Source organism: Symsagittifera roscoffensis, chromosome 1 (genome assembly GCF_963678635.1).
Source record: "Symsagittifera roscoffensis chromosome 1, txSymRosc1.1, whole genome shotgun sequence".
Lineage (NCBI taxonomy): Eukaryota > Metazoa > Xenacoelomorpha > Acoela > Convolutidae > Symsagittifera > Symsagittifera roscoffensis.
The window spans coordinates 58,931,015-58,958,421 of NC_087062.1; the positions used below are offsets into that span (position 1 = coordinate 58,931,015).

The 27,407-nt window shown below is 34.4% G+C and overlaps 1 protein-coding gene across 1 annotated transcript in view; it reads left to right on the plus strand.

Moving 5' to 3' along the window:
• LOC134838957 (uncharacterized) overlaps nt 1-23,719 on the plus strand; it is a 39,843-nt gene extending 16,124 nt beyond the window's left edge. The window contains exons 8-16 of the mRNA XM_063854332.1: nt 12,361-12,435; nt 18,660-18,911; nt 19,860-19,930; nt 20,531-20,758; nt 20,973-21,092; nt 21,499-21,878; nt 21,984-22,280; nt 22,466-22,586; nt 22,877-23,719. Of these exons, the coding sequence (XP_063710402.1) occupies nt 12,361-12,435; nt 18,660-18,911; nt 19,860-19,930; nt 20,531-20,758; nt 20,973-21,092; nt 21,499-21,878; nt 21,984-22,280; nt 22,466-22,586; nt 22,877-23,348 (2,016 nt within the window). The 3' untranslated portion in view covers nt 23,349-23,719. The remainder of the gene's footprint in view (nt 1-12,360; nt 12,436-18,659; nt 18,912-19,859; nt 19,931-20,530; nt 20,759-20,972; nt 21,093-21,498; nt 21,879-21,983; nt 22,281-22,465; nt 22,587-22,876) is intronic.
• Nucleotides 23,720-27,407: the final 3,688 nt, after the last annotated feature.

The following is a 27,407-nucleotide window of genomic DNA, read 5'->3' on the forward strand; positions in this document are numbered from 1 at the left end:
TCTTGGGATGATGTCGGTGAAGACTGATTTTGTGACTGTTGGGTAGCAATTTTTGATGGATTTTTGAATTGTTACTTTAGTGAGAAGGTTTATGTTTATTATAATATTCTTCTAAGAAAAGAATTAGAAAAATTGTTGCTAGGGCAAATGTGATGATTGCTTTCTTTATACATTTACATATGGTCAAAATGAGGGATGATAAAAATGTTATAAAGATTACAAACAATAGAAAAATATCAGTTCTACTGAAAATTGTTCGTATCATTTAGACAAGTTGTTAAAATCGTACCTGTGGATATATTCAAGGGTTTTGGAAAGTTGGAGGTATAGTTCAATTATTGTGTAGAAAATTAAGAAAATATTACAAAAAATTATTATGATTATTAGAAAAGATTCAATGATATCAAAAAGAAATATTATAAAAGCTTGGAGTATTGAAAAAAAATGTTTAAAATTGATAAGTATTTGAACGACTGTTTGAGAGAAAAGCATTTAAGAAATGATCTCTTGGTCGAATATTTTTTGCTGTTTGAGGCGATTTTCTAGTGTGGTCGAATTATTTATTAGTTTTTTGACAAGTGGGTTGAGTTTCGTAAAAATTTGTTGGGGGCAATTTTCATGGTGACTGGGAGGTCGTCTTTTTCTTTATTTTTGTTTGTCAAATGATCCGGGGTATGGTGAGATTTTTATACTTTAGGCTAATTAAAATCTTCATTTTGTGACTTTAGGCTAAGTTATCAAATTTGTTTTGGGGGTATTCGTGGTCTGAGTTGGGGAAATATTGTTGATCTTTGGGTTATTAGATAAGGGAGGGGTACGGTATTATGGTGATATTTATTTTAGCTGTCAAGTTGGAGTGGTTTGCTTATTTTTAACCTGGAGGTTGTAAAGTTATAGTTAGAGATGTGCCTGGAGTTCTAGATTATTCGTCTAATTGATCTTAGTTTGAGTTAGAGAAAGTGGCGGATTGGATGAATCCTATTGGTCTATTTTGAACTAGAATTATTGCGTACTTGTGAGCATGTTATTTTGAAAAAATGAAATGAAAAATGTTACGGAGGTTTCAAGATTGTGAAGTGTAAAATTTTTTAAAATTACTTTTTAAATTCTACTTTCTTTAATATTTTAGATTGGGGGATGAACATTTTGTAGTTTTTACGTGGTTGATTTCGGAGTCTTGTTGTTTTTCTATGTTCTGATTTGTCTATTTCTTCTTGGGGTATTATTTGTTCTGTCATTTTTCTATTTTTTCTTTGTTTTGGAGATTCTTTTTGGTTTTGCGTTTTGTTTTTGGTGGCGGTTGGTTTTGTGTTTTGATTTTCGGTGGGGTTATCATTTTGTTCTGTGTTTTTCAGATGTGGTTCATTTTGAACGATTTTTAATCCTGTGAAAGAATATAATTGAGTTAATTCGCGGAGTGCGTATTCTTTTGGGTAATAAGGTATTAGGTTGTTTCGATGTTGAACGATTTCTTTTTTATTTGAGTCGGTAATTTTATATGTGACATCAGTGGGTTTTGCAATTATTTGGTATGGTCCTTTTCGAAGGGGTTGTAATTTTTTAGAAATTCCTTTTTGAGTATTAAAATTAGGTATTAAAACAAATGTTCCAATTTTTAAATCGGAAGCTGGTGTAAATCGTGAATTGATTTGTTCATTTATATTTTGTCTTTGTAATAATTTTTTTGTTATTTTTTGGTAAATTTCATTGTGTTTCTTATCTCTATTTAAAATCCATTCGGTGTGTGTACCGGAGGCTAATTTAAGAATTTGTGGGTGATGAAAATGATCTTCATCGTGCGTATGTAATGGTAGGTTATAACAAATTGAGTCTTTATTTGGTTGACAATAACCTTGTGCGTTTTTATGAGAATTTGCTGTAAACATTATTGGTTTGCGTGGCTTTTGGTTAAAAACCATTTCGTATGGTGACATTCCTAAAGTTGTCGTGATTTGTGAATTATATGCTAAGGGAAATAATTTTACATCTGCTGACCATTCGGTATATTTTGTATCATTTCCGTTGATGATACATCTAAGATATTCTTGTAGTGAACGGTTCATACCTTCGACTAAGCCGTTTGTCCAAGGTGCATGAGATGTACGTGGTTTGTGTTTAATGTTGTATAAATGACATAGTGTTATTATTTCATTATTTATGAATTCTGTACCATTGTCTGTGACTAAAATTTCTGGTAGTCCGAATTTTGCTATCCAGTGTTCATAGAGTGTTGTATATGCGTAATAAGCATTACAATGTGGTACTGGGTTAAGTGCTACATAGTGTGTGAATGCGTCAACAATTACCATAATGTAGGAGTTTCCTTCTGATGAGGGTGAAATTGGTCCTTTAGTATCAAATGAGATACGGTGATTAAAGTACAGACTTTGTCCTTTAAAATCTTGTTTTTGTGCTATTTGTTTTTGATTTGGGTAAGGTTTATTCAGTTGACATACTATACAATCATTGCATAGTACTTTTATCCAAATTGGTGCATTTGGGAAGTAAAAATTTTGTATAAAATTTGAATATGTTTTTTCTGATCCAGAGTGTCCTTTAATATTTTGTGTATGTGAAATATTAAAAGCTATAAGAATCATACTTATAGGGAGACAGGGAACTGTAGATTCATTTAGGTTATACTCTAAAAGGTCTGTTTTTTCGTTAATTGTTGTGTTGTTAAATTTGCGAAAGTATCGGAGGAGTGTTTTATTTCCTAGAATGGTTGAATCTGCTTTGATAGGTTTAGTTTTATATTTATGCCATGATTTCAGTTGTCGAATTACTGGGTCAAGGTTTTGATATTGTTTCAGTGTTGAAATTGTAATTGTTTCTGTTGGGGGGAGAAAAATGTTTTCGATTTCTAATTTAGATAAGGGTATTGTATCAAGTGGGTCGTGAAGGTCAAAAACTTGATTTATTGTGTATTTTGAATCACTTGTTTGGGGTCCTGATAAATTTATTTTATCAGTTAAATCTTCTTTTTCAATTAGTGGAAAATGATCTTTTTTAGGCAGGTGTTGTTTTGTTCGTTTTTGTTGGGTGTTATTTTTTATCCATTGAGAATATGGGATTGGTTTGAAAGTTGATGTTCCAAGTAAATCAACTTCATAATGATTATTTTGACAATCTAGATAAAGTGGAAAATGTTGTAAATTATTTATTTGTGATTGTTCAATATCAGTTTTTACTGCATATTTGCATTCTAATCGGGGTGATGTTTCGTTTTCTGCAAGGTAGAATTTTATATTTTTGGGTATTTCAACTGTGGTTTTTCGTGTAAGTAATTCAGGTGGTGTATTTCGACTTAAGGTGTCTGGTAATGCAAGATTTTTTCCTGCAGTCCAAACTATATGTAAGTTTGGAAATTTCATTAGAATTAGTTGAAATCTGTAAACTCGGTGGTTTGGGTTAGATTTCTGTGTGAAGAGAAAAATGATTGGTTTGTGATCTGTGAATAAAACTGTGGGATGTTTTGATCCAAGTATCAAGAATTCATATTCTGTAAGTGTATAGATTATGGCTGTACATTCTCTCATTAGAGTTGAGAGTCTTAGCTCTGCTTGAGTGAATAATCGAGAGTTTGCTGATATAAGGTTCATTTTATTTGTACCATTATGTGATTGTAATAGTGCTGCGCCGATGCCAAAGTTCGAAGCATCGCACATTGCATAAAATGGTTGATCAGGGTCTGGAATTGTGTTTGAAATTTGTTCGGTTAAAAGTTTCTTTATTTCTTCGAATCGTGTTTGATGTTCTGTATTCCATTCAAAATTATTTTGTTGTCTAAGGATGTTGTAAAATGGTCGTAGATATAATTGCATTTTATAAACATATTTACTTAAAAAGTTTAACATTCCAAGGAATTCTTGGATTTTCTTTTTATTTGTTGGTGGTTGAAGTTTTTGAATAGCGTCAATGCGTGATTTCAGTGGAGTGATTGTTTTTCTTTCTATGTTATGTCCTAAGAATTTAACTTTTGTCAAAAAGAAGTGTGATTTATCGGGGGCGGCCTTCAGATTTTCGTTCTGAAGTATTTGGTGATATGTTTCTAAAACTTTGAACATTTCGTCTTTTGTTTGTGATTGCATAAAAACATCGTCTAGATAGGTGATTGCGTTTTTCTTGAGTATCAGTGGTCTAAAAATTTTGCTCATAAAAGCTGAAAATGCTGCTGGTCCTATGGATATTCCATAGAATAAGCGGTTAAATTCATATTGTTGGTTTCCAATAACAAATTGTGTTAAACGTCGTGATTGTTCATCTAGTGGCATTTGATTGTATGCACTATTCATATCGGCGGTTGTGAAGTATTTGCCGTTTATTTTTGTTAAAATAACTTGTATTGGTTCAATGGGCCAATTACATTTTGATTCATCTATGAGTGAATTGAGGTATCTAGCATCGAGAACGATTTTTAATGATTCTCCTTTAGCTAGAATGATAACGGGGTTGATGAATGTGTTGCCTTTTGGTTGTTCTTCTTTGTTTACTGGTGATATGATATTGTATTGTTCTAAAATATCGAGTAATCTGTTTACTTTATCATGTAAGTGAATTGGTACTTTACTTGCTCTCTGTTTTTTGAAAACTGCGTCAGGTTTTAATGGGAGATGTAGTGATGAACTTATTTTACCAACATCGAATTTTGATGTTGCATAGACTGATGAATATTTAATTAGCTGTTTGGCTAATTTTTCGAATTCGTCTTGTGTTATTTGTGAATGTTGGAAGTTAAACATTGTTAAGAATTTTTGTTGGTGCTCTGTGTAATTACTTATGTTGAATGTAGGTTTGAAATATGGAGTTTTTGTGAAATAATCCGTATTTCTGTTTTCGTTACTTATTATATTATTTATAGATAATTCTTCATTAAGAATTGTAGATTGGCATATATCTAGTAATTGGAGTATATTATTTACGCGATAGGCTTTTTCGTGTATTGGTGATATTGTAGCGTTGGTTTCACAATATCCTAAAAGTCCTAAAGGTAATGTTACTTGGTAAGGTGTGTTGTTATAAACATGTAAAGAAATTATATCTGAATTCGAATTTTTCAAATATTTTATTGAAGAGATTGTGATTTTGAAAAATTTATGAATAGGTTTGAATTCAAAATCTGACATATAAAATTTTTGTTTGTTTTGTTCTTTATCATATTGGTGAACTTGTTTGATTGAAAAATTATAGATGTTTCCTGATAGTGGTTTCAGGTGTTTTCTTTGTTGGTTATATATTGGATAGAATTTCGAAAAGAATGGTGGTTGTTTATTTAATCTTTGAAAAAATGTTAAGGATGTTTCTTTTGTTTTTGTATATTTATCTTTGATTAATATTTTACTATTTAGTATGTTAATTGTTGGTATATACTTTGAAATAAATGGTATTCCAATGATATTATATTTAATATCAGTGATATGGAATATTTGTTTGAATGGTTTATTTAAAATTTTGCTTTGCTCTATTGTTCTGGTAGGGAGGAGAAATAATTGGATTTTTCCGTAGTTTATCAATGTTGATCCTTGTGCTGTTGCTAGTTTGCTGGAGGTTTCAAGAGGTGTTAGCTTTGGGTGTAAGGATTTTATTTCATTCCATGTGGGAATGTTTATTATGTTTGATTCTGCTCCTGAATCAATTAAAAAATCTATTTCAAGGTCTGGTGGTTGAAATTCTTTATTTCTTGGGCTTTCTAAGAGAAATGGTATTGTCCAAATTTTTTCTTTGGGTTGTTCTTTTTGTATATTTTGGTAGATGTGGTTTGTATTCAAGCATTTTGTTTTGGCATTTTGATCTGGTTGTGCTGTAGTATTTTTTGCATTTGTTTCTTGCGTTGTTGGTGTGGAATTTATGGGTGTAGTGTAATGATTTTGAAGAAATTCTGATTGATTTTCATATATATGTGATGGAAAGGGTTGTTCGTATATAACAGATTCATAGTCATTTTCGACTTTTATCATATTGATAGCAAGAGTGTTTTCAGTATCACTTTCTGAATCTGATGATGTACAATTTATTTGATTGAGTTGTAACGTATCGGTTACTGTGTCATCAATACCTGGAGGGTCTGATGTTGTTTCTGGATTAGATTGTACTTGATTGATTTGTCTTTGATGTTTTGGCGTACTGCTTCTATGACGATTATTAGATGTATTATAGTGATTATTATTCCGGTGTGGTGATTTGGAATAATTTCTGTAACGATTATTATAACTTGGGTGTCGATTTTGTGAATTATTTCGCGATCTGTTTTGGTAATTATTGTTAGGTCTGTTATAGTTCGATCTATTATATGAGTTATTTCTTGATCGATTGTTTGGGTAATTCTGGTTTCGGTTGTTTGAATAACTTCTATTTCTATTATAGGAGTAGTTTCTATTCCTATTGTATGATGAATTTCGTGATTGGTTGTTTGGATAGTAGTTATTTCTTGGTTGGGAATTAGATCTAGAAACAAATCGTTGTGTATTCGAATTTGATCTGGAGTAGTTATTTCTACTATTTGGTCTATTGTAGTGATTTTGTGATGAATTATACGTGTTTCTTCGTTCTGGTGATCTTCCTCTATAACTTGAGTTATATGGGGATTGATTTCTTGTATAACTTGTATTGTTCGGAAGTGGCTTTCCTGAACTGTTGTTGCTGTATACATTTTTGTTTGGTAGATTTTGATCTTTTTTCATGTATTGATAGAATGATTTATTTGGTTCTTTGTATTTTTGAGGTTTATTTTGACTATCTTGCTGTTTTTGTCTACATTCGGAAATACTATGTCCGTATCGTCGGCAATAATTACACCATTTTTTGAAAGATGGTTTGCCTTTAAAGTTCGGGTTCTTTTCGTAAATATTGAGTATTTCAGTGATTTTTTCAACGAGATCTGTTTCTGATTCCTGTATATTATTAATATTAGTGGGAGTCGTTTCAATTTTGTTAACGTATTGTAATTTCAGATTTTCCGTTTCTTCTAGTTTCATCGTGATTTCTGCTTGTTCTAGTTTGTCTACTAGTTTTCTAAAATCTAAATCGGGTTCTCGAATTGAAGAAGGATGGGATGCTCTCTTTTTTATTGCTATTTTCCTTAATTGTGGTGTTAAGGTCATCATTAAGATTTCTGTCATCTTTGTGTTTTTATAGTCATGTGTATTTAGTGAGTATGCTTTTCGAACTAGTGTTTCGATTCGTACTGCTATTTGCTTGATGGTTTCGTTTGGTAATCTGCGAATTTCATTACATAAAACTCTTTGTTGTTGTTTGTTTCTTTCGGAGTCAAACATTTTTGAAAATTCTTGTGTAAATCTTTTCCAGTTTGATTTTATTTCTTGAGGTAGTACTGAAAACCATTTTTGGGCTGCGCCATCTAAGGTTGTTTGTATTAACGCTGTGCGTCGATGTATCCAATTTTGATGTAGTGGCGTATTTATTGGTTCAGGTCCGATATTTAAAATCAGGTTTGCTGTTACTGCATTTAAATAATCTTCTACAGAGTATTCAGGGTCTGTTCCTGTGAAAACCATTAAAGGTTTGTTTGATGTTATTGATGATCCACCCATAAGGTATGGATTCATTGTCATTTGTAATGATTCTGCTGCATTTGGCATTTGAGAAAAATTTGAAAGTTGGTTTCTTGTTATTTCATGTTGTTGAAGATAATATGGTAGTGGTATTTCATTTTGCATTTGTGATGGTTGATACGAGTGTGCAATCATTGGATTTTGTTGTTGAATTGGTTGAAAGGATTGTGTATTAATTGGATTTTGTTGTTGAATTGATTGTTGATGTTGTGCATCTATTGGTTGTGGAGAAAAATTCCTATGATTTATACGTGTTTTCTGTATTCCTTGTCTACGATATTCTTGAGTATTTTGTGCAAATATATCTGGTTGTAGGAAATCTTCATCTGAGGATAAATAATCCATTTGATAAGATGTTTGTTTTTTATTTTTATTTTGTTGAAAAAATGGGTAATTTTCACTGCGATCCTGTGGAGGATTTGGCTGAAAATTATTTGAATTATATTGGGCTGTTGGGTTATCCCAGTTTCGAGGTTTTGTATATTGATTAAAATTCCTTTGTGGTTGATAATTTGTTTTTGACGGATGTGTATAATTATAATTATGGTCTGCAAAGTTGTTTCTAGTGAATGTTTTGCGTGTTTTTGATGGTATTGTCACGGGTTTGTATGTTTGATAATCCATATGTGAATATTTAGGGGCAACCGAAGGTTTTACGGTTGATTGTAAGGTTACCTGTGTTTGTGAAGGATTTGTATTTCTTGGTGTTGTTAAATTTGGGCGTATTGGTGAAATACTTTGTTGTGTAGTTGTTGTGTGTACAATTTCTTCATTTATGAAGTGTGATGGTGTCTGGATATCTTGTTGAGTAAGATTCCTAGTTCCATTGAGGTTTTCATTGTGTATGACTGTAGAGTTTAAACTATTATTTTGTGTATCGGGTAAAAATGTATTATAGTTTAATGGTGTTGCATCAATTGTTAATGGTATTACTCTTACATAGTCTCTTATGTAAGATATTGTACTTATTGCTTGACTTGAGATTGATTGTGGAAAGCTTATAAATGCGGGATGAGACCATTCGGGGTCCCAAACATAATCTGATTGTTCTGTGATAGCGGTTTCATCGTTCGAATTTTGGGGTCTAAAATTTTTTCTTGCTTGTGCAATTAAATCAATATTGTGTGTGAAATAATCTATTATGAACCATGCTAAAATTTTTTGTAAATCGTGTTTGGTATGTTGTGAAACATCGTCTTTCGTGAAATTTTCTTTAATGATGTTTAAATAACTAGAGAGTAGTGTGATTTCATGTCGTACTCTTAAATGTTTAGATGTGTCTGTCGGTGAGACATTTGTTAATGGTAGTTCATTTTCTAATATTGAAATATAACTATATATTATTGCGAAAACTTCATTGGTGAAAATGGAGTTTGCTCTTTGTGAGTTATGGTATTGGATGCTTTTTATATATTCTGAAAAAACTTTTGAAAATTCTAAATCGAGATCGTCTGTTTGGATTGTATATGTTCTATTATTATGGTTTGGGGAAGTGAATTCTATAGAGTAGATTCCATACTGTTGTGTTATGTTGCATATATCTTTTAGATAGTGATCTATGATTTGTCTTTTGATTTTTACATCGGGGAACTCTGTTTTACATGGACTAATTCCGGGTTCAAATAAATTTACGAGTAAATTTTGACAAAATATGTGTTGTCCTCTATCAGTATCTGCGTCTACTATAAAGGGAAAGATTTCATCATCATCTGGAGTTTCTTCACCTGGAGTGTGTGTTGAGCTCATTTTTTCGTTCGATGACTGTTAATATGTAATTATTAATGTGTCGAATTGGTTGATTCCAATTGTATAGATGTACTGGTTTGTGTTTGTACTGCTTTTTTATTCTTCTTTTTCCTCTTTGTGATGAATTTGAAGTTGTTTCTGAGTCAGAAAAATATAATTGATCGTGAAGTGGGTAATTTTCATCTACTGATTCTTTTAGTTTGTAAAGTTCGTCTAAACTGTTGGTTTCTGATTCTGAAAATGCGTTTCGATTCTTTGAAAATCTTTTTCGTGTTATTTGTCTTTGTTTAGTTATTATTTTTCTCTTTAGTGTTTGTCGTTTTGTGCGAATGTATCCAACTGTTTGTGTATGAGGTGTGATTACAAGGTCGTATTTTTTGTTATCTATTTCACAATTGTGTAAAATGATTGTTTGTTTATTTCCTAGGTTTTTAAATGACATAAGGTTTAGGATGACGGATGCAAAAGGTTGTTAAATGATTTCTATTTTCTTAAACTGTTAGTTCTTACGATTTTTTGGTTAGCTTAACCTGGGTCTTTTTGTTCAGGGTTGGAGAGAAAAGTATATCGATTCCGAAGAATGATTTTTACTTTCTCGTGACTAGTATAAGCTAAGGTGTTAACTTACTTAATCTTACTTAAGGGAGTGATTGTGTTCAAGGGTTGGAGAATAGTAAATCGATCCACAAGGTTCAGGTATAATTAGAACGCGAGTAGTTCGTTAGATACTATTTTAAACTTACTAAGTCTAAGATTTATCCTGGGTTTGGTAAGAGGGGGGGTCAAGTGAAGGATGAATAACCGAAGTTCTTCACTGTTTATCCTAATTTGAATGATTAGTTTTGTTTAAAAATTTCTATTAGTCTTGGGTCTTTAGAAAGGGTTGGGTAGTGAATCGACGTTTGAGGTCGTTAGACACTAATTAAGTGGGTGGGGGAGAACAAAGTTGTTCTGTTTGATCCAAGGATAAGCCTTGATGATCAAGTTTAAGATTTAATTAAGTAGAAAATGATTTAAGATCCAAGGATAAGCCTTGATGATCTGGTTTTAAAATTAAGTGACTTTAAATTTTAATAAAGTTTTAAGTTTGTGTAAAGGAAAGATTTAGTGTTTTGATGATATTAGTGGGTTTATGATTGCTGTTATGTTTTAGGTGATGAAGCTGGAACAACAGGATGATTTATGATTACTAACCATTTATTGTCATGCTACTAATTTTTATTTTTATTTTCCAATAAATATTTTTCAAACATGTTTTGTATAATACTGCAGAATTTTAAGAAAACGATCTTAGATCTTTTTATCAATCGTTATTGTATAATATTAATTTTGTTTAGCGCCTGAAATGATTTTGAAGATTAGCTTCAAGGTTTTATGTTTGCAAATGGAAGTCTAAATTCATTGCAAGTAGTATTCGAAATATAAAAGTTTGTTCTGGCTTTTGCCGAACTATCATATAACTATACGGCAAGTTTCTACTTTGTCGTATGTCGTCTTTGGTTCGATGTCTTCTTCCAATTCCGGGTAGTTCTATTATGGTTCGGAATATTGGCTCTGATCTATTGAGTCGGAGAGACATTTCAATTAAATTATTGTCGTATAACATTTTGTAAATGTTTTTGTCTAATTTCTAATCTATTCTTGGTTAATTCTAATCTAATAAGGTCTTGTTCGAGACTTATGGTCGCACCAGATGAGTTAGGACCGAAGTGTAACTCATAGAGTAATTTCGGATAGGGTACACCGTCTGCTCGTCACGCTATCTTATTTTCGGCCGGATAGATTCGTGCAACTTCTTAGTCTAATACCGATCCTAATCTTACTCTTATACTATCTAGTCTCAGGTTGTTTAACTAGTCTCTGCTAGGCTCAATAGATCTAGGGTATACTGGTTTATTGCGGCTGCTGAAGTGCTCGGGAGAGTCCAACTAATTTCTAAGTTAAATTCAAATCTCTCTGGTGCTGAAATTACAAGTAACTTCAGCACTTACAAATAAGTGGGTTGTTAGTTAGATGGATCATGATTGGTTAATATTAAATACTTTACATTGGTAAAACATTTAATTTATCCAATCATAAAATATAGTTTAGATCAGGTTCCAAAATTTACCGCTACAGTTATATTTTGAGCTTGTTAGCATTTTGAGTATCTGTCTAATTCGAAATTTTTTTTTATGTTGGTTATAATTTTATCAACTAGATTTGTTGAATTTTCATTTTTGTTTTTTTTTCTTTTTTTTCGGCTTGATAGGTTTCGGCATATGTTATATCGACGTAGTGGCCTCATATTGCGTCGCCTGACAAGCGAAACAAGCTAAAGAGTTTTTTGGTGTGCGTGTTAAGGGGCCAAAAATTTTTTTTCGTCTTTATTTTTTTTCCGGCTTATTAGGTCATATTGACCTCATATTGCTTGGTTAGACGAGCGAAAAAATTTGCGTGTGTGTGTGTGTGTTTTCAGGGTGAGGGGGACTTAATAACTTTTTATTGGTCTTAAATTCTTTGAATTTTTTTTGGCTTTTACCTTCTATTTTGGCTAAATAGGTTTCGGCCTATATTATATCGGCATAGTGGCCTGGCCTCATATTGTTTGAATCGACGCGCGAATAAAGTTTTTGTGTGGATTTTTGAGGTTAAGGGAATTAATAAATTTTTATAAGTCTTATTTAACTTTAGTCGGCCTAAAGGGTTTCTGCTAAAGCATTTTCGGCTTTGTTTCCGCTTGATAAATTTTCTTTCGATGCTTATTTTACATTCTTGTGCATTTGCACGGTTTTGTTTCAAAACTAGCTTTATCCATTTTAATAGAGTTTCTTGTTTTATATCGCAATTGGTGCGAAGCTCAGGTTCGCCTCTGTGCTTAAAAGAATGGAATAACAACGACTAAAAGTTCATTTTTTTTAAAAATGTCTGGTGATGTGCACAATTTTTCGTACATATTAAGTGACTGAAAAATGCATATTTTCTCTTGGATGAAAAAAAAACCAGGAAGCTTTAAAAACTTCTGAACTATATAATAACAAACCATTTTGCGTTGTTGTTCTAGCTGACAGTGGAGTACGAAAATGTGATGTCGGAGTTGGAGACACTGCATGAGTGTACTGAAGATCTAGCCCAAGAGGTAATGTCCTAACTTAGTCTTTTCTTGTTGTTAGAGAGATAGATAGGCAGCATGGAATGTGCATTTAACTTTTTTCCGTAACCGCATGCGATGTTTTCTCTATGATCATATTATGTATGATGTATCAAATGACAGGGTTTCTGTTGGCAGCTTTTTGCTATCCTCTTGGAACTAGTTAAAGGTGTTCTTTGCTTCGGGTGTGTTTTTGCCCGCTAATTGTTCAATGAGTCAATGTTTAATTTGTATATAATACTTTTCCGGGTTTTTGAGGAATTGGTTTGAATAATTTAGTAAGCTATTTGACAAAAACAAATATTTATAGTATATATCTGTTATGCAGAATTATGAAATATGTAGCAGGTCTTTATTGACTCCATTATACATTAGAAAGGTAATATAGTTTAGCTTTAATTTGGTCGGACTTTTTTCTTCGTATAAAGGCTTGCGAATGGCTCTCTAAAACTTGACTCGGCATTCCTTTATGTATGGGAAAGTCAAAAATGTAAGTATTGTTAACAAATCTCATATTCGAAAAGCACAACAGTGCTGCCGGCTGAATGTAGCTAGTGGTCTAAATATTTTATTTACTGAATAATTTACCACTTCCTTCATTCTAAGGCTTGTGTCCAGAAGTTAAAGGATATGCTTGTTCTCGGATAATTTGTGTAACAATTTACTTGTTCTTTGCCAGGATTTTCGATTCAGCGTTTTTTTTCTTCAAAATTTTCTTGCAATGCAATTAATTCTTAATTTGTATGCATTGAGTCGCACCCGCCGGGACCTGATCGCTGAGTTACTTTACACAGCTAAACCAAAACCTACAGTCGCCAACGTCTTGTAATCGGTAACTACACTTTTTCCATTGAACAACTTTTCAGATTTGCAAGAAAATCTGAAAAAAAAACTGAAAAGTAGCAACTGATTGAAGTTTTCTGCTGGCTTCGGATAAGGTTAATGTATCTAGGGTTGTGCACCCGACGTGAGATGAAGATAAATTTTGTTCGGTAATTCTGCAGTATGAACCAGTTTTCCGGCTTAAAGAATGTCTACCTAATTTTTGCTCGGCCTGATTGCCACAGCTTTGCTCCTGTAGATTATCCACATTTAAGAGAAGTCAAAAAGCTTTTTTACGATTTTTGTCGATTCGTGAAATCTTTTAGAAAATTTCTTTTTTTTTCAATAACCACTGCTTAAAAAACCAAAAATCCTTTTTTGTGAATTGTTTTTTCCTAGCTCTCCTCACAAGCATTTCGAAATGTTGGTTTTTTATTCCTTTCTTGATTTTTTCTCAGTGATAGCCTGCTAATAATACAGAATGTTTTTTTTTGAAAAACTTTGTCGTTTCTCGGGTTTTTGTCACAGTTCGGTATTTCTATTGAATGATTCGAAAACTAATTGTTTTATTTGAAGTTCATGGCAATTTAGTAACGCAATGGTGCAAGATCCTCGATTTAGAACTTTGTTCGATTTTCTTTTCTCGTGATAGAAGTATATGGAGCTTCTGATTTTATTCCAAAACAAACATTTTTGAATAAAAATGTTAGTCCTCATTTCACAAATGATTCTTTCACCCTTTTTTTAGTTTAGACAGTTGATTTTGGTTCTTAGCTTTCCGGAAAAAAGTACATGTTGCTCTAGTTTTATCAGTTTTTTGCTATTAGTTTATCAAGTGCCAATCGTAAAAAAGGCCCTGGAAAATCAAAGATCTTCAAGGATATATATTTGAAAATATCAAAAATAATCAGTCGTTTCCAGTCAATGGCTATGTTTTCAATCAATTTTTCTTTCGCTTTCATCGCATTTTCTCTTGGCTAGGCTAGTTTGTCATTTGTGATGCATTTAGCGAAACTGATTGAAAGTGTGGTAGATTTATCTGCGGTTTCATAGCCTTTTTTTACTGAATTAACTGATGTCCAAATGAATGGGCGATTTGTTGTTGGATGAAATATCAGATTTAAACAATTAATAATTTGATTAAAATCACGGTATCAAACGATATAAACGTTTTTGGAGACTCTTCGTAGTTTGAAAGTAGCTATTTTTCTCTCTGCGCAAATTAAATACATGTAACGTCTATAAACAGCTCATGTCTCAGCACTCATCTTGTCACATGTACTTGTGTCAGTTTTTTGAAAGTAATTAAGCAAAGTGAAGGCACTTATCAGTGACGAAAATTTATTTCTTGTCGTTTTTCGCTGATAATTTATGACTTGTGTTGTTCACGGTTATTTTTTTATTTTGATAAGTTGGATTCGAGTTTTTCTTTATGGGAAATATTAAGTCATTTAAATGTATTTTCGATATTCTAGCTGTTTTTTTGCGACCAACCACGAAGTTGGTTTGCGTTCGTGTGTGTTCCATTTTTATTTAGAACGTTTTTCTCATAAAATCAGGCTCCACAAAAAAGTCTGATAAGGTTTTTTATATAATATTAAAGTTTTTACAGACATAATTCGATTGATCGTAAAAATATTTAAAAAAGGTTCTCAGTATCAAGAGAAAAAAGGGTTTGAAAATTAGTTTTTAGACCAATGTAGAGAGAAGTGTGATTCTTCATATTGATTCATTTCTAGTAAAAGTTAACATGGTTTCAAAAATTGAATCAATCTTGAGATATGGTAAAAGTTTATGGTTTCAAAAATTGAAACAACCTTGATATGATTTTAACTCTTTTTCTTGCAAAAATCACTGACTGGAACCTCCTGCTGTACTTGTGAAAACTGATATGGTTTTATTGTTATAGTTTTATCAAGCTATTGGTTATTGGTTGCAAGCTAGTTTTTGTTACCTCTTACCATGGAGAAAAGCGGTAGAAGTAAAAAAAAAATTGAAACAAACATAAGATTTGATTTCTTCAACTTTTTTTTTGCAAAAATAAGTGATTAGAGGCTCTTGCTCTACTTGCACAGCAACCAGCTGATCTTGTTGTCCTGACCACTGAAAGTTTCATAAAACTTTGTTTCCGTTGTTTTAGTTTTTTTTCTTTCCTACTTTTTTTTTTTTTAAAATACATCATCATCAGAATGGGTAGAATGATATATTTTAAAGCTCTTCAAGTCGTGATTCCAACGATGTAATAAATTTTCAGCGTTTGCTAGATGAAAATTGGTTATTGAAGTCTTGCTCCAGTATTTAAAATTCCTTTAGCGCTTCTTAGTCAATGAAAAAAAATCAAAAAAACGATTTTTTTCCATCGTTTTGGGCTGCTATTTATTTGTGGGGTTTAGCAGAAAAGTTTGTACAGAATAACTATTATCATCACTTTTGTGTGGTTTCCATGTTTGTTTACTTCTATCTCATTTTGATGAACTAAACTAGGCAAAACATGGAATTACTTGATCCAAAGTTTGTGGACTAACTATCGATTTCAGTAATAATTTTTTGAATATTGTTTAATTCTTTCAATAGACGACGAGTTATTTAATTACCTATTTAGGTCTTGTATTTTTAGAGGACTATAAGAATATTTTCGAGCTCAAATTCGTTGTCCTCATTGCAATAGACTTGAAGCTTGACTTTTATTTCAACAGCTGTTAGATGATAGACTTTGAAGTGTCAATGATTTAGCTCAGTTATATATTTTTTTTCAGGTTGTTCGGTTTTTTGCTTTAGTTTAAAGCAAAAATTTGAAGAGGCTGTTTTCGATCGAAAGTGTTTTTTCGCGGTTTGGCTTAATGATTTCGGTTTGAGATCACTTCAACTTCAAATGCCAAGCAGAAGGCAATTTTTGGCATACAAAAATGCGATTTATTTTATTTTTCAATGGGTATTTTGATTTAATGATTTCCCAGTTAAATTTGGGAAACCTCATAAAAATCCTTTTTTTTCTCCAATTGGTTTGGTTTTGGTTTTTCTCGAATTCTGCTTTCTCGAGTTTAATGAAACTTTTCCAAATATCTGTTGGCTAAGTTATTTCTTTGAAACTGAAAGATTGAAAAAGTGATACTTGTTGTATTTTTTCTGAACACTTTTCGAACTCTCTTGGCTGTGCTTTTTATTTTCTTTTTTTATTGTGTTTTCTGTTTCAAAAAACCAAGAGTTTCAGAGTGTTTAAATAGACAATTCTCTTCTATATGGCGTGTTTTTTAGAAGAGTAAAATAAGTTTATCCCGCTCTCTCTTTACAAAATTGCATATGACGAGATGTGGATGATTGATTTTTAGTTTTGAGTGTGGGTTTAAATTTGAAGACTTCCCAGCTGAATAAATTTTTTTAGCTATTTATCCAGTTTTCTCAAGTTGGGTTAGTTTTATACATATATTGGCAATAATAGAAGTTTTTTGAAATTCGAAGAGTGCTATAGTGATTGACTTTTCTCCTGCAACTCAAAGGTTTTTTTTGAAAACGACTATCAACCAAGCGTCAATGAACGTAGTTAAGGCCTTTATATAGGTGGTGATGTTTTTTTTCAAGAAAAACTTTAAAATTTATGTACGTTTTTAGCGTTTTGAATTATGATTTATTTTTTAGTTCAGTTGATTTCCTTGGTCAAAAGGAATGAAAAATTCACTGTCGAGCAGCAAAAGTGTAAATTTCACAAAAACGTGATCGACTTCTTGTTTTGAAATTGGATTTTAGTTTTCAGATTTCTCAGTGGAATAAGAAATTTACTTATTCATCCAGTTATCTCAAAATAGGCCAATTTTATCTATAAAGTGACAATTTTAAAGTCATTTTTAAATTCAGAGCTTAAAGTCAATTTTTTTTTGAAGTTCAGTAGTTCAATAAGTCGATATTTTTTTCTTGCGTTCGTTGACTCTTTTCCAACAGTCTGTTGGCTATAATTTGTGGTCTCCTTGAGTTCACTGGCACTTTTCCAACCGTCTGTTGGCGATGTATTAAGTGTCAAGACTTATCGTTATTTCTTTTTCTTAAAACGGGATTTTTAAAACCATGCCATCAAATGATCTTTGTTCCGACGACTGAAAGTGGGAGGGACTTTGTTTCCGAGTGCTTAAGTTTTTCTAATATTGTGATAAGCAAGGGTATTGCAATCGGGTATTAGACTGTTTTTCCCGTAAACAACTTCACAGGTTGATTTCCAATTTAGAGATCTATTTTTCAGCACGTTGGACATATAACAGTGCCTAGAGTTAAGGCCTATAGTTAATCTGTCTAGAGTTAATGCGTTACTGGATCTACTGATAAAAAAGTCAATTGTAAAGTTATTCTATTTGTAGGCTTAATTTATTTGGGCCCAATTTTTGTCGGCCTATTTGATGGGTGTTTTTTTTTAGAAAATTGTATTCAATTGGTTATTAACTTCAAATCGAAGAAAATAACACAATGTATGCTGTTTCACACACGTTTTTAACACGCCTTTTGATATACGCTAAAACTTTCAGTTTGAATAGAAAAAACTTCTAAGCGATTTTTTTATATTTGTTTTAGTTTTCGTTCGAAAGCATGGTTTCTGATTTTAACTTCAAATTCAGTTAACCATCCGGCGCATGTGGAGTAGAGGTAACACACCTACTTGATGGCAAAGGCCTGTGGTTCGAATCCAACCGGGACCTGTTTTTTTTACAAACTTGGTCTTGTGTGCTTTTTCGGACTATCGTCCGTCTGCCTATTTTTGTTGGCTTGATTCTCACAGATCGATTTTTTTGAAGTCTCAGTTTTCGTCCAAATTGAGATGACAAAGCCTAGGAGTTCGATTCTAGCTGGGTCGTTTCTTTGCAAATTTAAGATTTTTATGTCTGCCTATTTTTTCTGACTTAGTTCCTGCGGAAAGGAATTCTTTGAAAGTTCGGAAAGCTTTTTGTAAAGTTTATTACGGTGAAAGTAATTTTGAAGTTTGTTCGTATAGTTTGGGCTGCAATTTTTTTTTTTGGTATAAGTAGATTTTTGAAGTTTTTTTATTTGATTCCAATCATAGTCATTCAATTATAGATCGCAAGTGATGCGAAGCTCAGCTTCGCCTATGTGTAATGAATTTTCTTAGCTACTTGCACAGCAAGTGGCTACTCTTTTGTTATTTTACAATTGAGTTCCTGATCTGTAATTTTAATGCTTTGCATTTTAATGCTTATGCCTTTTGTAATAGAGTAATGCAAAGTGAAAAAAAATCAGTTGAACTGTTTGTTTGGTTTCACTGTCTGCATCTTTTCATGCTGGAATCAAGGCATTTGAATGTAAACATTGTCGAGCAATCTTAGGAAAGGTCTTCTATGATTTATATCTGCGGTGTTTATGTTGTGTGGTGTATCGTTGGTGTTTTTCAGCTCTCGCAAGTGAAACAAGACTACGAGAAGTGTGCGAGCATGTTGCAAGACACCCAGTCAGAGCTGTCTAACTATATACGCCAAAATAACCTACTGCTTGCTAATGCGGCTCTATCTGTGGGTGGGGGCGAAAGCATGAAAAGCGCCGCTATTATTCTGAACCACAAGAGCACGCCTGCCACTGCTCTGCACGACTCATGTGTTGATGCTCATCCTACTAATACCCGTAGTCTACGCGACACATCACCGCCTGTGAGTTTAACATGTTTTTTAGTCGCACCTTTATATTTCAGCGAGTCAATCAGATTCTGTCATCACATCCAAAGAAGAACCCATACGGTCATGTTTGGAGAAATAGACAGCGTAATTCTCAAAGAGGGCGGAATGGAACTGGAAATGGAGTCGCCAATGGTCATACGATAGTGACCGAACATGACAATGATAACATGTCAGTGTCAAGTGGTGGTCAAGGACAAGGCGGCAGGTCTCTGTCTTTAAACCAAACTAGAAAACAGAATCGAGAGAGAGTGAAGGCACTCCAAAGAGAACAGATGGAACAGCGCAAGGAATTCCAGAAACTAAAAGCAGCGGGTGGCGTGAACCCGAATGTGGTGCTACAATTTCCTAGTCGCAACTCGCTGACGAATCTGAACACCGCGGCAACGAATACAGACAATCTGACTGCACAAATACAGCAGCACCAGCAGATTCGACAGCAGCTAAAAGCGACTACTCAGCCTACATTTATTAACTGAGACTTCTTCCTAGTCATCAGAATATTTGTGCAATTTGTACTTTTGTCATGCATTTCTCTCCAGATGTTCGTTTACAAGGTGCCATTGAGATTGTTAAAATCTATTGAGAATGTTGGTTTATGTTCAAAATTTTGTAAAAAACAGTTGGAGCACTTTCAAAGCTGTTACATTGATTGTCTACCAAGTTGTCTTTTGTATAAATCAAATTAAATTTTGTTTTTGTTGCATGATTATGAAAAATATTTTTATACATTTTGGTGATGTGAAATTTTGTTATTACTTGAAATTAATTTCCTTTACATGGCTTTTTAAGTGTTTGGTTTTGGCCGGTAATGCAATTTTTTGACGTGTGCTACCCTAAAAATTCAGTTGTAGTACCGAAGATGCGCCTCACACCCAAAAGTTGTCACGGATCTCGAAATATTACTCTTTGTTTCTGTTACAGCAGTCTCTGGCAAGTGAGTTGCAGCGTGCTTTGAATCCAGTTGAAGTTCCACCCCTACAGCAGTCCAACTCGTAAGTTGTTTGTCAAAGTAGTTTATCACCTTAAGTGATCATATGCTTACTTGACTCTCACCTGTCTCTAAAAAATCAATGTATTATCTCTCAAAATCCGCTCTCTAATTTCAAATTGAATTTGTCGAAAAGATCTCTTTTGATTTGAAGCCTCCAGAGCTGATTCAACTCAGAAAGTTGCCGACAGAATCAAAACTGACCATTGAAATGGTTCTTTTAAGCTGAAGTTGAATTGATCAAATATTTATAAATGAGGTGGTTTTATCAATTTTTAGGTCGTTAGGTTTTTTAGTACACACTTGATTTTTTCCCGGTTTGACTTGATTCCTATCTTATATAATAAATGAAGTTAGTTTGCTAAATGGAAAGCGCTTTCTGAAAACTAAGATGCAAATGGCGTTAAAACCTTAAAATCATATATCAATCGCTGAAATTTCTTAAGAACATGTATTTTTTGAAATGTAATAAAGTTGTGTTTAACTTGAAATAAATTGAACATGTCTTCATTGAAGTCATTTCCACTTACAGCCGACTATAGGCTAGGTTTTTAGTTTTAGGTCACTTCTGATTGAATAATTAAACTTAGATAATGTTTTGCAGAAACGCGCAGGCCAGACAGGCAGTGAGAGAGATGGTGACGTCTCGGATAGGGAAGAGGCACAGGAGAGACAAGATCCCCGGGTCCAACACAGGGCCTCTCTCCCTCTCGGCTGCCATGGCCACGCCCACCAATCAGAACAAGTACTATCCATTCGGAGCAACGACACCCTCCCCAATGCGACACCACGCTGTACTGTCAGAAGATCCTGTGCCTCAAACTAACGATAGGTAAACAAGGTTTTTTTTACTTCATTATTATAATAAAGCTCAATGAAGTAGTGGTATTCTAGCTGTGTTGGCATTGAAGCCAGAAAATCAGCATTTTACATGGTAATATTTAGAAAGATACCAGGCATAAAACCGTTTTTTTGCAAAAAAAGACATGATTAGCAGAGTTGATGCAATTATTTCTGAAAATTGAAACGATTTTTTGTTGTTGCAGAGGTGGGACCAGCAGTAGAGTGGGAGCTGAAAGAATAAGTACTACTCATGCTGACATGCAAAATTCTATCAGAAGGCTAGGAGCATCGCGACAGAACGAAGTGGACTACAAAATGTTCAGGTATATCCTAATGCCACGATGTCGTTAACACTTACATGCTTGCTTAAAAATGCGGCTGTTAATAAATAAACTGTTCATCTTAGACGTAGTTTGGCAATAGGTGCACTCACTTCTATTTCCTATCAATCACCCGTAGTGTCTCTCTATCCTCTAACTTTGTTGTATAGGCAGTCTGCTAAGTGCATGGGGGGTTTGAATGACAGGTCCGACACCAGCTCACGACCCGACAAAGAGATGTTCGTTGAAGGGTTAGTATCGTGTATCCCGTCAACTGATGCTTGATGTTTTCTCTACTAACGCACTGATTCAACGCATTGCACGTATCAATTGTTAGTTAATATGTCTTGATAAATTATCATATCTTTAGTCTGTACGATTCTTCAATTCGGACTTTTTTTTCGTTTAGATGGCTAAATCATTCTTTGGGTTCACCGCATGGCAGATCGATTGAACGGGCTGGCTCGTCTACTACAGCCGTAATGAGCGAACATTACTCTGGCAGAGGTGGTCACAAGAGTGAAAGGACCAAACAACATGCAGACGACCACCTGGGTGACTCGGACGCGGCCAACGAGACGACAGAAAGCGTCATCAGTGACGTGACAGCGACATCAGTAGGTCAAGCGAGAGACAGACAGCCCTCTCCCTCTTACTCGAACCTGGGCTCATCTGTCAGTCAGGTCTCTCCTGCAAGAGCCGTGTTGAGTGGAGACAGGCTTAGAGGTCCCACAAGGCGATCTCACCGTGGTCGTCCAGAGAAACTGCAGATTGTGAAGCCGTTAGAAGGTACATTAAATTTTACAAAAAAGGATATCATAAAAATGCTACTGAATTGGCGAAATGGTCAGCATGCAAAAGAAAACATAATTTTTTTGGTTGATTTGTTTTAAGGATCCGAGACCTTGGGACAGTGGCAGAAATTGGCTTCTACGGACATGACACAGGCTCTGTTCGACCAGAGACCAGGTGTAGTGGCCAGAGGCGAGTCGGGGCTTTCAGTGGTGGGCAGTGCAGCCAATAGTTCTTTCGATGCTGCCAGTGGTGTTATTCCCCCTTCAGTTGGTGGTGGGGGCTTCATGAATTCGACAGAAGTGGATTTTAACGATTCACAAAGTGTGTTCTCGTCTCTTCACGACGTTGAAGAAGACGATGATCTGCAGTATAGTAATAGAAAGGATAACAGTCATAGTAAGTAAAAATATTTAATTGCTTTCAATGAATGGTTAGACAAAGTAATAAACCTATAGCCGTACAACCTTGCATCAATTTAGAGAAAGTATTATTTTGCCTATTTTCAGAAATTGATTTTTCTGTTGCCGTTGATTCGATCGTGCTATTGAATGTGTTGTTGTACTGCTGATTTTGTTGTTAAGGATCTCAACGTCTGTCGTTATTTTCCGAGCAAAACGATTCTGCGCCATCTCATTTTGAAGATAGAAACCATTCAAAATCTTCGGAAACAAATGGATCTTTGCAACATAGAGCCGGAAAAAGGTGAATCATTTTTTATGGAAGGTAGTTCCATGACTGTTTCCACGTTAATTTTTTCCTCAATTTTGCTCAGTTTGGATATTCGGGGAAAAAATTGGATCTCTGTTGACCGTCATTTAAATAAGCTGGGGAATAATGAGTATTTTGCTGTTTGTCTTAAAGCTACGCGAATTGTTTTTTTTCTAAATCAATTTCACCTACAGTTTAGTCTTTGAACAGAAGTGTCACAGTGTAATTTTTGAGTTGACTGTTATTCGGTTAAATGGATCAATCAATTTCAATTCGTTTTTCAGGAGTAAAAATATGGTTTTCAATCGAGGAGACGCCGCTGCTGTGAGAAAGAAAGCTAGCTCTGTGGTTACTCCGAGTAAACCCACAGGGGGACTTGCCGTCTTGTGCAGTAGTTGCAGCTCCGCCGTCGCAGCACAATCCTCGCACAAGACTCCAGCCGCAACAACCGGTGCAAACAGTCATCAGATTACATCCGCATCGCCTATTTACACGTCACCCTTCTATACATTCGCTGCAACGTCTCCAGTGCAGTCATCTGATCCAGTGCCACCAAGAATTCTACAGATTCTCGGCTTCGCTGAAGGTCACGATATGGCCAGTAGCTCACGGGTTGCAGCAGAAGACAATGTCCCGATTGACTACTCGCCCGACGACGATGTTATAGCGAGTGAAGGAGGAACAGCTTCGACTACTGCAGCTGTTCTATCCCGATTGCGCTCAGCCCTGATGGGGTCAACAGCTTATTCAAAGTAATGAGCTAGGAAAGACTTAAAATTGATATTTTCCCGATTTTACAGCGATTAAATCGATTTTGCCCGTTCAAAGGTGCTTGTTCATGTCTATCAATATGATGCTCATGCAAACTTCTTAGACTGCTTTTACAAATATTTGTTTATTGTTTCGCCCGTTAAATCGATCCAATGCTAGCCTTATTTCTTCATGGATAATATTGCGCCTATTCATGAATTGAAAGGGATAAATAAGTTTTCAATTGCGAATCGGCAGCTGGCGAAATCGTTTCTGCTTTGCAGAAAAATAAATGGTCGTCTCGTTTAATTTATGTATCTAAATAGTGACACACTAAATTAGTTCAGTATCAAATAAATTTTTGCATGATTCTTTTATTACGCTTGCGAAAGCAAGTGCTTGTAATTGGGAACTAGTTCCAAGTTTGAACTCCTCGGAATCAGGTATAAAACGGGAAACATGGGAAAAAAGCGAGCAAATAAAGTGATGATAGCTCGTTTTATTGGTCATTTAGGCTAAAAAAAACTTAATTTTCCTGAATGAAAACTAGTTTTGAAAACTTCGTTTGGCTCTGGCCTGACAAAAAAATTGTTAAAAACATGGCAAATTGTGTTAATGTTTTTTGAAGACAACGGTTGTCAATTATCCTTGTTTTTTTTTTGAGTTTTGGTTTAAAATGTTGATGAAAATATTCTTCATGGGCGATAAATTAAAACTGCTATCAATTAGAGTTGCAATTAAAAAGGAGAGACGGCGGAGTGTGGAAAGTTGAAGAGCCTCAAGGTGATACGCTTTTGTCTGTAACTGAAGTTGAAAATTTTCAAAACGTGAGTTTTTTTTTGTTTTACTGGAGCTTGATAGCACCTTTCAGCTTTCTGGTGGCCCTCTTGAAGATAATGGACGAAATGATTTTCTCATTATTTAAGTGGTGCTATTTTCTGTTTTTGGTCCTGTTTTTCGTATTAATGTTGCATGGCAGTTTTGAAGATTAATTTTTTCCAGGAGAACATAATAATCTATCTATACTATAATTAAATGCGTTTGTCAGATATCTCCTCATGCTTAAGCTTTTTCAATTTTGCATGTTTAACGAAAGAATGTTTGCACGTGTAAGCTATATTGTCTATTGCAATGCTAGAATTTTTTCGATTTTCTAGTTTATGATTGCTAGGCCTATTGAAAAGCACAATTGCAAGGCTGTAGCAATGATGAGTAAAAAGAGGACTGCGGGAGTTTTCTTAATAGAGCGTTTTTTAAGTAAGTTTGAAGTTGGTTACCCTAATGTGTGTGGTGTGCTGTCAGGGTTCTCCGAGGGTTGTGAAATTCGCCTGCAAACATGAGTATCTAAACCTTGTTTCCGAGATATTTTAATTTTGTAATTTTTTTTCAAAGTTTTCTGGAAACTAAGATTTCCTCAAATCTTAAAAGTCCTCAGCCTATAGTGGGTAGTGGTATTCTCAGGGCTTGCAAACTTTCTTTGCCTCCAAATATGACTGCTCAAATTTTTTTTTTGGTATGAAGTTTTTTGAAAAAAATTGTTGGAAAATTCATGTATAAAATTTCTCGAAGTTTGAAAATTCTCACTGAAGTAAATTGGTGCGATCAGGGTTTCTCAGAGGTTGCAAACCTTGCCTCCAAATTCAACTGCTCAAGTTCTTTAAGCTTAAGAGATTTGTCGTTTTTAAAATGCTTCAAAAAGATCCGACAAAAATAAGATTTGAAAAGTTTCACGAAGTTCTCAGTCCTACAGATGGGCGCTGTCAGGTGACTCTTAAAGGGTGGCATGTCTAACCTCAGAAAAACACTGATCAGCGCCTTTAATTTCCGAGTTGTGATGTTTTAATGATTTTTCAAAACTAAAAACTTGAGTTGTCGAGCTTTTTTTTGGTGCGATTGCAAGGTACTCCCAGCAGTTGCAGCGTGGTCACATACGATGTTCGCCTGAACCTTTTTAGGTATCTAGATTTGACGTTTGTTTAAGAAAAAAATATAAGAAGCCCAGATTTAATTTTTCTTTCCGTTTTTGATTTTTTTAACCTTATGGCTGTGTAATGTGAAGTTACTTACTAACCGAGGCTGGAGGCGGAGACTCCATTTTTAACTTCTCAGATCCTTGCAGTGTTGTCAGACTCAATCAGCCATCCATTTATCCAACAAGCAATCACTCCTTTTAGCTATTCTTTCAACTAGCAATCCATTCATGAAGCATAATCCCGTCGATCAAGCCTTCTATTCATTAAGCGATCAATCCAACCAGCCACGAGGCCAGTTATTCTTTAATCGGGCCATCCATCGAGACATTCATCGATCAAACCATTAATGCATCAAGCCATCCATCCAATCAGCCATCCATACATCAAGCCACTTATTCTTCGAGCGATCCATTCATCTAGGCATCAATCTATTCAACCAGGCATCCATCCATCCAACCAGCCTTCCAGCCAATTTTTCATCAATCGGCAAATCACTCTTTCAGCAAGCCATCCGTCCAGCCTTCCATCAAGCATCCATCCATGTAGCCGTTCATGCATCCAATCAGACATCCTTGCAGTAGTCCATGGTCGATCTAGCTATTAATTAACTAGCCATCTCCGTCAAATAAATCATCCGTCCAGCCATCCATCCAACAAGTCATCCATCCAACAAGTCATCCATCCAACAAGTCATCCATCCCACAAGCCATCCATCCCACAAGCTATCCATGCACCAGGGCACATCCAGTCAGTCATCTCTCAGTTCCGCCATCCATTCAGCAAGCAACCCATTCATCTCGCTTTCCATCTAGCCATCAATCCATCTAGCCATGTAGCCAGTCTTATCCAGCCATCAACCCATCTATCCTTGCAATCAACCAGCCATCCATTCCGTCTCTCATCAATTCAGCAATCCATATATCCAACCAGTCAGTTTTCGATCCAGGCATTACTCAAGCCATCCATATGTCCAACCATCCATCCAACTAGCCGTCTTGCCATCATCTGGACAGCCATACATGTGTCCATCTAGCTATCCATTGTGCATTCAAATCATCCTTTTTTTTATCCAGCCAATGGTTCAAATAACGATTGATACATCCAGCCATCCTCACAACCAGCTAAACATCCCAAAAGCTGACCGATTTTTCTGTTAGATATACGATGTCATCTTTCAGGAGTAGCTTTAACTTCTTGGCTAATAAAATTATGTCTACGAATGATTACCTTTACAAATAATAATTTGTATAAATTAAACTGCATGTGCTCAATTGTTTTTTTAATTATTAAATAGCTAACAAAGAAAAAAATTTTGGAAGAATTTATTTCTGATTCCTTCAAGTGATCTGTCAATTGCGACTGATTCGGGTTTCTGTAAAATGTTTGTCTTCCTTTGGTCTCTAAATTTTTGGAGAGATGTGACTAGTTTGATTTATTTAATTAGTGAATTCCATTTAGAGTGCAGCCTCTTGCCGCTGTTTCTTTGACTTGTTGTGGTTCGATCGACTCTTGGTTATTACCTGTAGTGCTTTCTTGTTTCTCTGCAGCTTAAGTGTTGCGTAGATTAGAACCTTTTCCTGATTTTTGTCTTTTTTGGTATGCAATCGAAAGATTTATGAAGACCCCTTTTCGTTATCAATAGTTCTGCTGGAATTATTTTGTTTTTTTACTTAGTTAATCACGTGCTCTATCCCATTTTCGAAATCTCGTAATTTAAATTGTCGATGTAATCAAATTTTCGACGTCAATTTTTTTTTCGAATCAATAACTTTAATTATCGATTTTACAAGCTTACTTATTTTGTTCAATTGTGAAATTTGTTTATTTGTAAGAAAACTGATTCATGTGTTATATGGAATAATACTAAAGATATGAATAAAATTATCGGAACCTTTAAGGGTGCTAAGTTACTGACAAGAGATTGTAACGGATACCTTGAGCCATTTTGCATAAAATTTTTTCAACGTGTACTGAAAAGGTTTGGTCTTTTTCCAAGAAATGTCCTAGATATCTGTATTTTGAAACTTCTTCTGAATACAAAGTCAATCGATTCATTTTCATTAAAGCGTCGACGTCATCGAGAAATTTTTGC